This window comes from Corylus avellana, chromosome ca3 (genome assembly GCF_901000735.1).
Source record: "Corylus avellana chromosome ca3, CavTom2PMs-1.0".
Taxonomy (NCBI): Eukaryota; Viridiplantae; Streptophyta; class Magnoliopsida; order Fagales; family Betulaceae; genus Corylus; species Corylus avellana.
In genome coordinates, this window is record NC_081543.1 from 29,542,484 (window position 1) to 29,557,535 (window position 15,052).

Consider the following 15,052-nt stretch of genomic DNA (forward strand, 5'->3'; position numbering starts at 1 on the left):
TAAATTGTCGTAATTGATAGTTTGGGGAGTAGATTGTCATTGGGGTGATAGTTTGAGGGGGGTTAAGTAGACTTTACCTTAGATTTATTGATGAAATTACTAAAAAGTCCAGAGACAATGGAAAAACCCGGACCCCATACTTATGTTCCTTCCCACTTCCTAGACTACCCTATGGTTCCAATAATATTATTTTAGATCTTTGATTTTGACAATAGTTTTAGAATTTATAGGGTAATTTTGACCTAAAAAAGTTAGCATCCATCCTCCAATGACCCAAACTTACCATAAACAAAAATAGGAAGGCTGAATAAAGATATGTGTAAATCAAACCCAAGAAGCAAGCAAGGTTGAGAAGAGTTGGAGTACTAGTGTTATCGAAATTCTAATTTTTTGCAATGTTACATACAACTCTGTTATTTTATTTTATTTTATTTTTATTTTTATTTTTTTAATTCTAACAAGGGTGTTTTCAAAATACCCTCATTTTAAAATTAAAAAAGAAAAAGAAAAAGAATGGCCCGTCGTATGACACTTTTAGAAAAAATAAATAAATAATTATGGGTAAATTTGAAATTTTATAAAAATTTTAGGCGTATAGAATCTATTTCACACTTTTTAATTTGTCTAATTTAATTAACTCCAAACCAAACACTATCGGAGGGTGACATTGCAAAAAATTAAAAGTTTAATGCACTAAATTAAGAGTCTTTGAACTTTGAGAAGAACATTACAAAAATAATAGAAATTCAAGGGATTATGTGAAACTTTCCCTTTCCGTTTTATTTTGTTTCTTAAAATCCCATTCCCACCCATTGAGTGTCGTATGCAACTTGTTAGAACATGATCTTCACTCCGTGTGTAGTGTGGGCCGTGTGGCCACTTCTTATTAACATGACGCCCATAATGTGTGATTGTTAAGGTACGTTTATGGTTCAAGTTTGCAAACATAAACATACCCAAATTATCATTCCAAACTATATAGATATATATAGTTTATTATATGTGGTCACATACTATCCTAATGTTAATGGTGATATCATTTATCAAGTGTTCACTTGGGCTTCAGTCAACGTCAGGCCCCCTCAAGTCCATCAAGACTTGTTTACCTTTCGGGTTGGACTATAACCATTTGTACTGTCAGATTAGCCCCTTCTTTCTCAAGAAAATCTTCAATTGGTGGCCCCCAATTATCTATCTATTAATCTGTATATCATCTTCCTCAATGTTAATCAAATGCTTGCATCTAAATTTTTTGAAATGCAATCGTCTTATAATATAAGAAACATATTAGTGAAGATTGGTGATTATTGCATGAATTTATATTAATTCCAATTAGAGATTCAAATGCTCGTTGAACTCAAATTCCCACTCATGGAGCATGCTGTGTTGTTGTGAGACAGGACATCTTTGTAAGCTTCATTTCTTGATGATTAGAGTATTTAATTGGGATATTTCCACCGATAAAATGTAAATTTTTATGTTGCTACGTGCTAAAGGTTGTCAATTATTTTTGTCCTGTTATCGTCATTTTTTTTTTCTTGTTGTCATCATGGGTCAAGCCAGTAACTTTATAATTTGATTAAACTCTTACACTCCGTGGCATTTAAAATCACTATTAAAATTTCTGTTTGCAGAGAATGAAAATGATATGAAAGGATGAAATATTGTGAGTTACCGTTGCAAGATTTCAAGTGAGAAGATGCAAGAAATCAAGTTTCCAGCTTTAATGTTCTTTTCCAACTATCTGTCAATCAGGTGGATTCTCTTTAAACAGGAGAGAATATAGATGTCAAAGTGTTATTAATGCTCTAGTCTGGACTAATTTTTGGAATATCGCAAAAGATTATGCCATTTCCTTCCTCAGTTACAAGTTAAGGGCTCCAACAATTCGAGAATTTCGTGCATGAAAAATGATGCTTCAAAGTCGTATTATTCCTTGATTTGTTCAGAGAACCTGCTAAGGTTCCTATTTGCTTTATGCAAAGGGGATGTTATGGATGATTTTTTTTACTGCAGAATGGCATTGGTCCTGATGGGTTTGGCATCATTAAATTCCAGGCAGTCACGCATTTCTCTCAACGTGGACACATGTACCCCATGATGCTACTTGCATTGAACAGCAATCACTGGTGCAGCCTTTTTCCAGCCTTTTTCCAGTGCCCACCAAAACAATCAAAATAAAGAGTCATGCAGACTCAAAGAGATTTCCTACTTCAGTTTCAAAAGGTTTGGTACCTTTATAAGACTTTTTAGGTACTTGGTGAATAAAACCAAAACCACAACAGAGGTACAGCACTCTCACATATGTTCCTCCTCTGAGGCCTATTTTCCAAAGAATGGTTAATGTGCAGATTCTTGTATTTGATCAAAGTTATGACATACCATATTTATTATTGCAGAAAATAAAGCCTTTTTGTTAACATCAAGGGCTTTACAATGGGATGCATTTGCATGAAGCAGCAAATTAAGGGCGAAGATCCGGCTGTTCTCGCCTCTCAAACGAGATGTAAGCTTCATTCACTTTTCATTTACTTATTATTCTCAGGCTGGAATCTCCTTTCTGGGTTTTACTTGTTAAATGAATCTGTATGCCTTGCATTCTTGCAGTTAATGTGACCGAGGTTGAAACTTTGTATGATCTATTCATGAAACTAAGCAGTTCAATAGTTAATGATGCGGTCATAAGCAAAGAAAGCTTCACCCTTTATTCCTAGGCACCACTTTCTATGCATGAACATATAGACTTGTAATATACAGATGCAACAAAATTTGATATGAAGTTGGCAGACCTGTTCAGATAATATTTTACATTCAAATTAATTGTTTTAAGATTGGCTATTTTAATCCCAGATTGATTTGAATCTTATTCTAAAACATATAGTAAGCTTCTTTCAAAGGGCAGTATCCATTCTGATCTCAGTTTCGAGATTGCAAGAAGAGTTTCAGCTTGGATTATTCAGGAATAGCAAGAATCAAAGTCTCTTTGCAGACAGGGTCAGCTGCCTGGCCTTAATTTTGATTTTAAGATGAAATGTAGGGGCAGAGTGACATTTTTGAAAAGAGTTGAATGACAGGATATCTGATAACAGAAATTTTGGCCACAAATCATCATTTTTCTTGATTTCTTAGTCTTGTTTTCTCATTATTTAGTTGTTTTTTATTCATTAACTTCATGCCATTTCTGCCTTTTGCTTTTTTGTTCTTAAACTGCGGCTCATTTATGTTTTTGTTCAACAAAATTACATGTTTTTGGTCCATGTTAACAGTCGTTTTTTTAAAACAACATTGTCATCTTTAGTACTCCGTGCTTGTTTTATGACTACATGTCAAAATGCTGAGACAAGAATGTTTTTGCTTGCCTGAACTTAACAAATTTTCCAACTATTCGACTCCAAACATGATGGGGTGATAGAATTTGGTTAGTTTGTTCGATCTCTGAGTGTCTTTCACCCAGAAGCACCTAAAGCCGAAAAAATAGCTTGTATGAATTTCTTTATTTTGTGAGTTCTTATGTGTGTGTGTGTCTAAAGAATGTACTAAAGCTTTATATCAGATGTTGCAGTTTCTTTTCAAGTACATGATATATTGCAAACAGGCTTTATCAAACTTGAAGAGGTAATAAGTAATATTTTGACCTTAATTCTTGTGATTGGAGCCACGTCAGCCACTAAAATAATATTGTAACAGCTTTTAATCACATGCTAACAAGTGTCAACAAATTGTAGAAGAGTTGTAGGTCTAACATTTTTCATAAGAAAAACTAAGCTAAAAGGCCCCTAGAGCTTGGTTAAGTTACAAAATAATGCATGGCAAGGGGAAAAGAAATTGAAAACTAACATACTATGCTGTTCACACTCGTGAAAGGTCAAGGAAATGCTTTGGCGCTTCTGAAGGATTTGGACATGATCCTTTCTGATGATATCATTGAAGCCATTATTGATAAGGTATGGCTTAAGATGGCAGCATGTGTAAAAATCTATGCAATGATGTTTTCATTGAGTATACCTTTCACTCCGCAATTGTACAGACATTTAGGGAAGCAGATTTAAAACAAGATGGAAAAATTGATATGGAAGAGTGGCAGGAGTTTGTGTCTCGCAATCCATCCATACTGAAGAATATGACTATTCCATATCTGAAGTAAGTCCCTTTCATCTTGTTTCTTGGTTTCTATTCATCTGATTTGACCTTGAAATCTTTGTTTCAATTGATTCATCCATAACCATTCATTGCAGGGACATTAAAACTGCATTTCCTAGTTTAATGATCAGATCAGACTTTGAAGATGACATGAACAATCTTTTTTTTTTTTTAATTTTTATTATTAGCTGATGGGAATGATTTGTTTTTTTTGTTGATATGTATGTGTTTGGAACTGACTTTTTTATGAACTATGTTGGGTGTAGATTCGATTTACTATTAATGTTCATCGATTTGAGTCGAGGGTTTTGTTTGGATTGTTGGTATATGTAAGTATAAGAACTTTGTTGGTATATGTAAATATATCCATGAACTAACTATTGTTTTCCTGATATTTAGATTTCACTCTTGAAGTTATCCCCGAACCAATTTGAAAATATTGAAGAGTTTCTTTTCAGTGGTTGCTGTTGTTTTTAAGTGAGAATTTAGATATGTTTGTCTTAATCTACATCAATCTTATTTGCGTTGTGCGACCCTGGAGAGGACCGGCGAAGTCATTTGTTTGACTTATTTCTACATTTTATATGTATTTTCGTACCATTGTATTTTATTTTTGGTTTATTGACGGGAACCCATCCCTTTTTTGATTTTAAAGATTGTTCACCGTCTCTTCCTTTCGGAAAAAAAAAAAAAAAAAAAAAATTCTTGTAAACCCTTGATTTATTTAAAAAGTAACTAACTAAAATAAAATAAATTTTTGTCTCAAATTTAACTAAAGTTTGAAGAACTCACTAGGATAATGCTAGGTTGGGCTTCAATGGATCAATATTCTCTAAATTTTTTAATATATATTATTACTTTAAGATTTTAAATTTTAAATTTTAATTAAATATTTAAGATATTGTAATAAAATATAGTAATAAATATATTGAGATGGGTGCTGGTGAGAGACAGTTGTGATGACTTGCGGGAGTGGGGTTTTGCGCCATTGAGGCTTTATCTTGGCTTTCACCGTCAATGCTCGCTGCTTTTCCATTTTCTTTTTCTTTGTTCTCACACTGAGTTACCGAGTTGAGCCGGTTGACTCGCTCTTTATTGGCTTCGTTAACGTTAACGTTAACAAGTCGTTAAGTCAGACAGATCACCTGACGTGACGTTTCTTTGGTTTTTTTTGACATTGATGGAGAGACTTCATGAACCGACATGTGGGTGATGTTTGTGAATTGTGACAAAGCAACGGGTATCCCTTGTGATTGGAAAATAAGAAATATGTTACAAATTATTATTTTAATTATTAGATTTATAGACTCACGTAGGTCATATACTGTTGTTACTGTACATAATAATTGATGAACAATATAGAATCGAAAAGAAAAAAATTAAGAAAGAGAGAGTTAAGACACAAATTTAACGTGGTTCGACAATTTGCCTACATCCACAAAAAGGTGACTGTATTTTTCTCTTCATAATTCGGGATTACATCATAACATATATATAGGAAAAATCATAAACTCTACTTGTACGGACATATTAAGAAAATTTCTAAAATACTTCATTTCGCTTTGTGAACATCGCTATCGCGACGTTCACTCTACTCCTGTCTACCTGGCCTTCCACTAATATTAATATGAGCTACTAGTTTCAACATATACAAATTTATTGATAGATTTATTTCTTCATTAAATAAAAATGATTGAAATAATAAATTTTATCATTTTAGGAAAATAATATGTTGGTATCTTACAAGATAGGAAAAAGCGGATCCTAATCCCCTTAAAATGAACAAGTATTTTCTGTAAAAGGTTAAGAAATAACTTTAAATTAATGTTTAAAGATAAAAACAATGAGTTTTTGGCTTGAAAACACGCGGTGACTCAGGAAAAAGACCTTTTTAGAATGGGATCTTATGTTTAAATTGTGAGTGTCTGAAACCCCTAGGGCAGAGAGGGAATAACATGTGGCGCATTCCATGAAAATGGGGTTAGTCCAATTGTTAGTCTTAGACTTAATGTCAGGTCAAGCATTTACCATCCTCTCCTTCGATTGGAGAGAGGAGGGTAAATGCTAAAGTAATATATTCTTTTAAGCTTATTGTTTACTCTCCTCACTTTCGATTGGTTTAAAACTAATAAAATAATAATATTTAATTAAAGTAGAGAAATATATAAAAAAAAATTGATATTTGACTCATTTTAAAAGTGGCCCTCTAAATTTGATAAAGAAAATTTTTCTCCTCAAATTTAACTTTTATTTGAGGAGTCTATTATGAATGCTTTCTTAGTCATCGGTGTTGTAATATTTGTTACAAACATTCATTTTTCAGTCATTTGAAAATGTTTTATAATTTGATAATATCTTCACGAGTTTTTATGAGAAATAAAAATCATCTTTAACCATTTTTTTTTTTATAACCGTTTGTATTTATTACTTGATTATGAGATATAACTTTTATGATCGTTTGTATTTATTACTTGGTTATGCGATATAAGTTTTTATGACCATTTGTATTTATTACTTGGTTATGAGATATAAGTTTTATGACCATTTGTATTTATTACTTGATTATGAGTTATTAAATAAAAAATAGTTTTAGTTGATTTTTACCGTTTTGACCGTTAGTCTTTAACAAGTTTTATTGTAGTTTGATCATTTAATTATTAACAAATGTTTTACCCTTTTTTGGTATTATGACCATTTAGTCATTAATTATATAAAGAAAGAAAAATCCCCAATCCTATGGAAGAGTGAGTTTTCAACAAGATAGAAAGAAAGGCAAACTCATTTTTTTTTTTTATAAAAGAGTTTTGTCCTATTTTAGTAGATCAATTGCATAGAATTCTATTCTATTCAATTTTTATTTTCTCTTTGCGGTTTTTTATCAAGAAGATTAAAGGGTAATTCTACTAGTCTTCATTATTGAAAGTGTGTCATTAACGAAGGTAGACGCTATAGTCTAATTCTGGGAGGTTGGGTGTCAAATAATCCGATTGCACCGAGTTATACACTTCGGGAGGCACGAATCAACCTTTAAGGACAACGCTCTTGCGTGATTCTATAGCATTGTGAGATCTTTTCATACTCTACTTTTTATCTCTTGTATTTTATTTATTTTATTGTTAATTTTCATATTGTAATTATTTTATATAAATGGGAATTTGTGCACTATCCAAAATTATTTTCAACAATCTTAAAGGTCGATTCGTGATGGTTGCACAAATATTTTGGTTATGACTATAACAACAGTATTTAAACTTGTGAAAAGTCAAATACTATAAAAGTTTGTGGTATACAATTCGCATACGAGAACGATGAAATCAATTCTTGAGTGAAAATATTTTGTTATGAAAAAAATCTGATAATTGATTTGTTTATCAAAAAAAGAGCTTAATCTCATGTATACGTATTGAAAGTGAAAATATTTTAATTGAAAGAATTTTCGATTATTTGAACTCAAATTTATGTTAATTTAATTTGTTTGTCAAATAATCTTTTATTGTTGGGTTATTATTCTTACAATAAAAAGAGTTAAGCCTTTTTATGAATTTTTAGAACTTAACACTTTTTTGTTATGTTGCGCTAAGCTTGGCTGGAAAACATCCATGTAAATTAATAATAACAACGGTGAGTGGTTACTCATTTTGTGATGGAGAAAATACATAGGTATTGTTAATTGTGTGTAGAGAATACTACTTTGCTAAAGATTTTTGCAGGTAGGCACATAGTAAGAGGAAGAGATGTGGTGCGTGTATTGAATCAATCGGTTCTCACGGCACCTAATTGGTGTGCGGTAACGACAATCTATTAAAATCAAATTTCAATGGTAATAATAATAATTATTATTTTCAGTGACATCGTTAATATAATTACCTACATGTCACATGTTGACGATCTCGCACACGCTCTGAAACGAGCGTGTAGTTGACCTTTGTCGTCTGGAGCTACAGAATCACAGATATAACGATAAATTCTTACTAAAATATATATATATATATATAAACGCGCATAAATATATACGATTCCACTGTTAACTGTGACAAGCTGGCTGGTAAACACTTCTCTTCCCAAAACCAGAAAAAAAATTCTATTTTTTCTTCCAAATTTTGATCTTGAGAATGAATTTGAGTACCAACAAGCAGCTACAGATCCACCGTCCACAGTTCTCGGAGCTCCACTCTCAAAATCTCTCTGGTACACGAAAACTCCAGCACCCAATTTGGCCGCGAAATCGCTCACCACCCTCGTCGCCAACTCTGTCTTTCTCGCGGTCTCTGGGGTTTCCATTTCGCTCTGGCTCGGATTTCCCACGTGGGGTTTGATGTTATTTTCGTTTTCTTAATTTTTGATTTTTGTGTTTTATGTATTTGGATGTTTTAGTGTGCATATTGTTTCAATGACAGATTGGAGTACAAGGCTGTTGGTCAGCAGCTGTGTACCTGATAAGTTTTCCGGTACTCCGGAACCGGTTCCGGGCCCAAATGGTGAATCCGGGTCAGCTCAGGTGTGTACAATTTTAATTTTTAAAGTGTTATATGGGTTGTGTACTTGTGTTTAAAGAAAGGCTGTGCATTGGAGCCTTGATCTTGGTGTTCAAATAGTGAAATGTACCTTTACATTGTGTATGTCATTATGTGTGTGTGTGTGCGTATACGTTACATTCAACTTATATCTGGTTTAATTTTTTTCATTAATTTTATGTTGTTTAGTAACTTTTAAACAAATTAATATCTTGACAATTCCACGGTTAGATGCACACCAAAGTTCATGTCAATTGCATAAATTCAAGTACTTTGTGTATTTTTGAACTACCAAAAAAAAATTTGAATATGTTTGATAATCTTGATATTTGTGGAGCATAAATATTATAGGGAGCATGTACTCCGTAACTCCAATGAGGGTTTGTCAAAATACTCATCTCATGAAAAGTTTCTGAAGGGTCTAATTGACCAGAGGTGTACTATCAATTAGATTAATATTTTGGGTTACACATTCTGTTCACTCAACATGCACACCAAATTTCATATGAATGACGTATCTTTTACTATTTAATCCATATGCTCATTATCTTTTGTATATTTTTAAAATGTGAAAAGACTGAAATGTGAATATTTTATAGATGAGATAACTCATAATATCCCTTCTTTTTCATGTTCTGCTAGTACAAAGGATATAGGGAGAAAATGTAATCCAATGGTAAAATTGAATTCTTGGGTAGCTATTTGATAGATATGCGGTTTGGGGTTTTTACAATTTGGATTTCAGGGAAAGATAAGAACATAAATCAGGTATGAGTCAAATTGATATAGGACAGATTAGAGAGAATATAATGTTGGACAAGAACGGTAATGCCAAATATGTTGTAGGAAAGCAGCACAAGGAATTTTTATTTAATGGCACTGACTGTTGTAGCACCGCAAATGCACCACAGAATATTGTAATACCACGAACAATGTTGCAATTATTGTAGCAGATTGTTTTTTGATAGTTTTGGTTCCTATCTAATGGTGGGACTTTTGATTTTCCTTAAAGCAAAAAGAAGGAGAAGATAACCTAGATATCACATATCAAATCAGAGAATTTCTCTCAAACACTTTGCGGAGTTTATTGTTTTATCTTTTGATTAGAAGACGTTGACGCTTCTGATTATTGTTACCAAGTCTTCAACTACGTTACGTCGACTTTGGCAAGACAAATATAAGTGCTGCTGCTCCTTTCCACCTTCTAAGTTGACAAAGGCCAGACTAATAGTTTTCTTCTTTGGGTCAAGAGATGGTTGAAGCAAGTCAAATAATGAATCAGAGCCATCATGCTTTTCAATTTTAGCCATCCTCTTTTTAGCAACCTTAAGTTTCGTTATTCAAATGAGGACCTGCATGAGGTGAACTTAGAACATGCTCAATCCTATCCTGATTATACCTCTATTGGTTGGTTGACTGTTTTTCCATACAGTGGATTGCTACAATTTTGTCAATTATGAATGTATTAAATAGACGCATACATGTAACATAAGGATATTTGGTTTGTGAAACAAGGGAATATATGACTTTTTACCCTTTAGTCTGATATAGACAACTCACTTGCAGAGTTATTTCATGCCATATTGATCACACTGCTGCATGTCTTGTTTCAGGTGCCTAAGCAAAAGGACTCTTCTATAGTGAAAATATTGAGGGAATCAAATTCCCTTTTGCCTCATGTAGTCCTTGGTAGTACGCTGTTGGCTCTTGTCTACCCACCTTATTTTACATGATTTACCACCAGGTGACTGAACACTCTTTAGATGAATTGGTTGGTCAATGTGTGCCTGATTACGTAAAAAGTTGCATCAAAGAGCAACCTCAAGGAAAAATGATGAGCCATTTGCATATTGATCTTCTTTACCGTCTAAAATGTGGAGAAAGCAGGAGTTAATTTCTCTAAGGTTATGAGTCATCGACAAATGCATCAAAAATTATATATAAGAATTTATCTACTTGAATTACTTTTCTAAAGTAGGATAAGTTTCGCAGTCTTTATCTATGGAACATGAAAAAGATACATCATTATTTTTGCTATGTTACTTTTGTGAAACCAGTGAGGGATAGGAGTTAATTTTGGCTTAGTTCATAATGTTGATTTCTAACAAAAACTGAAAAGGAAAAGATTTACAATGTTTATCCAAAGCTTATGCTCATAATTCATGTTTTTTTTTTAAAATTTTTTTTTTCTATTTCTAGGTACTATGCACCGGCATTGGCGTTTTTAATGTTCGCAGTTGGGGTCAATTCCAGAGAAAATGATTTCCTTGAAGCATTCAAGAGACCAGCAGCTATTTTTGCTGGTTATGTTGGCCAATTCATTGTGAAGCCTCTCCTTGGATATCTTTTTGGCACAATCTCAGCTACACTATTTGGTCTACCACCTTCCATAGGTAAGTATTCTCTCTCTCTCTATATATATATATATTGTTCTTTCTTTTTTGATAGCTATTATCAATCTCACCTTCAAAAACCTGCCGACACTGGGTTAACATTTTCTTAATCTATGTAACAGGTGCTGGGATTATGTTGGTATCTTGTGTTAGTGGGGCCCAGCTCTCAAACTACGCTACTTTTCTCACAGACCAACTAATGGCCCCTCTAAGCATTATCATGACATCATTGTCTACTGCTACTGCAGTATTCATCACACCATTGTTATCACTTGCTCATTGGAAAGAGACTGCCTGTTGATGGAATGATGTCTAGCGTTACGCAGATAGTAGTTGTGCCCATTGCTGCAGGCTTGCTATTGAATCGGTGATATAACAACTCCATATAACTTGATAACATATTGAACTCTTTTAGTGGTCCCTACCTGTCTCTTATGTTTGTGCCTACAGGTTCTTTCCCCTGATCTGTGATGCTATTCGGCCAATTTTGCCTCCACTATCAGTAATAGCTCTCTGTGTTGGAGCACCACTTGCCCTTAACATTGATTCTGTTTTATCTCCTTTTGGAGTGACAATTTTGTTGCTCGTTATTGCATTTCATTTTTCTGCATTTGTAGCTGGTTATTTCTTTTCTGGTCTAGTCTTCCATAAGGCAACAGATGTGAAAGCTCTGCAAAGAACACTATCCTATGAGACAGGTCCCACCTTTTAGCCATTAACAGCATTGTAATACTCTGCATCTGCATCTGCAAAAGAACACTATCCTATAATGTTTTTGATTTTGCAGGAATGCAAAGTAGTCTTCTTGCCCTTGCACTTGCAAATAGGTTCTTCCAAGATCCACTTGTGGGTGTGCCTCCAGCAATCTCAGTAAGTTCATGCCATCGCTTTTGTATCAAATTTCTCCTATTTTTTTCCTCCAAAAAACGAAATTCAGTTAAATCATCTCTTTCTTACTGCGAGAAGCAGGGTTTTTTTTCCCCTGATATGAATAAGATTATCAACTCCTCCCAATATAGTAATTCCATCCTGTATAGTTTGATTGTCATGGATTCACTCTCACTCTGGTTTTCCTATCTAGAATAACCGTTGCTTGCTGTTTTTTTATTTACTGGATATACGTTTACAGCCAATATAGAATCATATCACATATCAAATGATAAGAAAATCGGGCAGATAATTTACAGAATTTGGCCAAATTATATTCGAAGTTCTCTCTCTCTCTTAGGACAAGTGGTGATTTAATCCATAGGTCCATGAGTTCGAACCTTTAACTCTATCAATTACTCATCCTCCGTTTCAATTAAATATTTTATGTGTTGGGTCCCACCTATTAAAAAGGAGTTTGAGCCCAAACGTAAGGGGGAGTGTTAAGGTATTAATAAAATAATTTTATTTATCTCTTCCTATAAGATTAAACTTTTGGGGTAAGTGGTGATTTATCCGAAGATGATGCCTTCTTACTCCAATTGTTAGAATGTTACCATACGTGTGCTGGAATATTTTCTCTCGCATTTTGTTTTTGAATAAGGCTGCATCTGGGGTTGCACAATAGTCGATCTTGTATAATTTTGAGTAATATCCATAATGTTTCTATATGATTTGCAGACTGTAATAATGTCTTTGATGGGCTTCACTCTTGTAATGGTTTGGGCTAAGAGGAAAGAATAAGTCTGATTTGAAACAGCACTACAAGTCTTGATATGCTGTGACTTTGTCCATCCATTATATCCTGAGGTGAATGGGGCAATGCAGAAGATGTCATTGACCACTTGAAGATGGGACCTTCAGGTAGCCGTTTTAGGTGTCATTCTTACATCATCTCTTGTAAAGAATGAATGGCTTCCTTTCGTTTCAATTTTTCCTTCAAAGATGATATAAAAAGTTGCAAATTTAAGAGGATCTTGGAAGGAATCGATTGTGGCATATATAAAAAGCCTCTGCCACTGCTTATGTATACACAACTATGTCTATTTAATTATTATGCAGGTACCAGAACATCTAACATGACCTAATTGATTTTCATGTTAAATTGTAAGAGTTATTTGAAATTCTAATAATGGACAAAACATTTAGAGACTGGTCTATAAAATAATTCACTCCCTCAAAATTATTCTGTAAATTTTTGTTTTTTGGATAAACAAGTATTGAATTAAAAGAAACAAAATACAAAGAAAGAGACCATCAGCAAGGACCCACAAGAAAGAAACACACAACAAACCAAATAACAAAGCAATACAGACAGCCCAGCTGAGCGTTCAATGAGGTTCAAGGACAAGATAGCAAAATAAAGAATAAAGAACAAAAGCCCAACTTCATCAAAAGATTAAAGGCCAAGATGCTCCACATGAAACCCGTTCTCACATATACAACACTCTACCATCCCCGTTCACTTCGTTTCCACATACAATCAGGGAAGTAAGGTCTTGGAGGATGAACACTAAAGTTACATTGAGGACATTCTAGTGCCACATCATCAAAACGTTCTCTACAAGCATCGCAGCTAGAGTCTCCAGTCTTTTGAACAAAAGTGAGAGGATGCTCATGATATTCACTTTTGTAAGTACTTCCAATCGTAATGCATGGATAGTTCCCAATAATACATTCGGGGTGAGCGGGAAAGTCACATTTTTCACAGTAATAGAACCAGTGGTTTGGGTCTCTTTCTCCTTCACAAATTAGGCAATAATATTCTCTAGAATCTTCTTTAGTAACGTAGGTGAGCTTGAGGAGATGTGTATCATATTTATGCCTCACTACCAGTGGAAGATTTGCACATCTGAATCCCAAGGTGAAATCGCAATTGGTGCATACAAATACATACTTCTTGTTATCCTTAGGACAAGCTTTGCATGTCCTATTAGAATGGGGAGGAAGGAAAAGGTTGTGCTGATGACCTTCGTGTTGAAGGGTTTTTGGAATTGAACCGCATTGAGAGTCAAAGGTTTTGCCACACCAATACTCGTCACATTTGTAGGTGAAGCCGCGCTGATGACGAGAACAAATAGAACAAAAGAACACTCCACTCTTGGTAGGTGCCCATGGGAGGAGGGTGAGTGTGTGAAAGTTGTCAAGTCGGTGTTGCTCAATTGTTGTGGGAAGTTTAGTACATTGAATATGAAGAAAGAAATTGCAATGCTCACAGCTGTAAAACGGGGCTGAAGTTATGAATTCCATACACCCGTTACAAACCTTATCATCCTTGACCTCATCATCGTAGAGGAATAATTTATGTTGTTGATGACTGAAATGGTTGATCTCCTTAGGGTGAGGCCCTTCGTCCTTTGCATGATTGAGCGCCTTGATCCTATGAGTTGTATATCTAACGGATTTATTAAGCACCAACCCACTAGTTGCAGGCGACTCTCCATACATATCTATAAAATGTCTAAGGCATTCCGTGTGTAAAATATAATTACATTCATGACAATAGTAAGCTGCATACTCTGTATTTACCTTGTTATGACAGATTCTGCAGAAGAACATGTCGTCACGCTTCTTAATTTCATGAGGAGAATAGATGAGACTGAGAAAGTGATTGTGTAGGTTAATTTTGACTGTGCGTGGAATTTTAGCGCACCTATAGTGAACCAAGAGTTTGCAGATGTTGCACACTTTGTAGGTGAGGTTTGTGATTTCCTCTCCACAAGCTTCACAATTGAACTGGATCTTCTTCCAAATGGGGAAGAATTCGTGTTGGTGACAGTCATTAGGATTAATTGGCAATCGGTGATTAGCACATTCAATGTCGAGTTGGAATCCGCAAAAACGACAACTGTAAAAGAAAGATTTCTCGTGAGATCTACAACAAGCATCACAACAATTTCCATCAGGGTCTCGGAGAAAAAGGTTATGTTTTGGGTGCAAAGGGTGGTATATCTTCAAAGATAGTTGGGTGCATGATTTGTGAATGACGAAGTTGCATTTGGAGACGGGGCATTTGTAGGCGGGACCCAATAGTGGTTCGTCGCAAAAGGAGCAAACAACTTCATTTTCCAGCTTTTC

At 34.3% G+C, this 15,052-nt stretch overlaps 1 protein-coding gene and 1 pseudogene across 1 annotated transcript in view; both read left to right on the forward strand.

The window, feature by feature from the left end:
* Positions 1–2,436: 2,436 nt before the first annotated feature.
* Positions 2,437–15,052, forward strand: part of LOC132173399 (calcineurin B-like protein 7) — a 13,496-nt gene continuing 880 nt past the window's right edge. Inside the window, exons 1-3 of the mRNA XM_059584893.1 lie at positions 2,437–2,506; positions 2,608–2,694; positions 2,939–2,994. Coding sequence (XP_059440876.1) covers positions 2,437–2,506; positions 2,608–2,694; positions 2,939–2,994 — 213 coding nt within the window. The remainder of the gene's footprint in view (positions 2,507–2,607; positions 2,695–2,938; positions 2,995–15,052) is intronic.
* LOC132173396 (probable sodium/metabolite cotransporter BASS5, chloroplastic) lies at positions 8,197–13,057 on the forward strand (annotated as a pseudogene).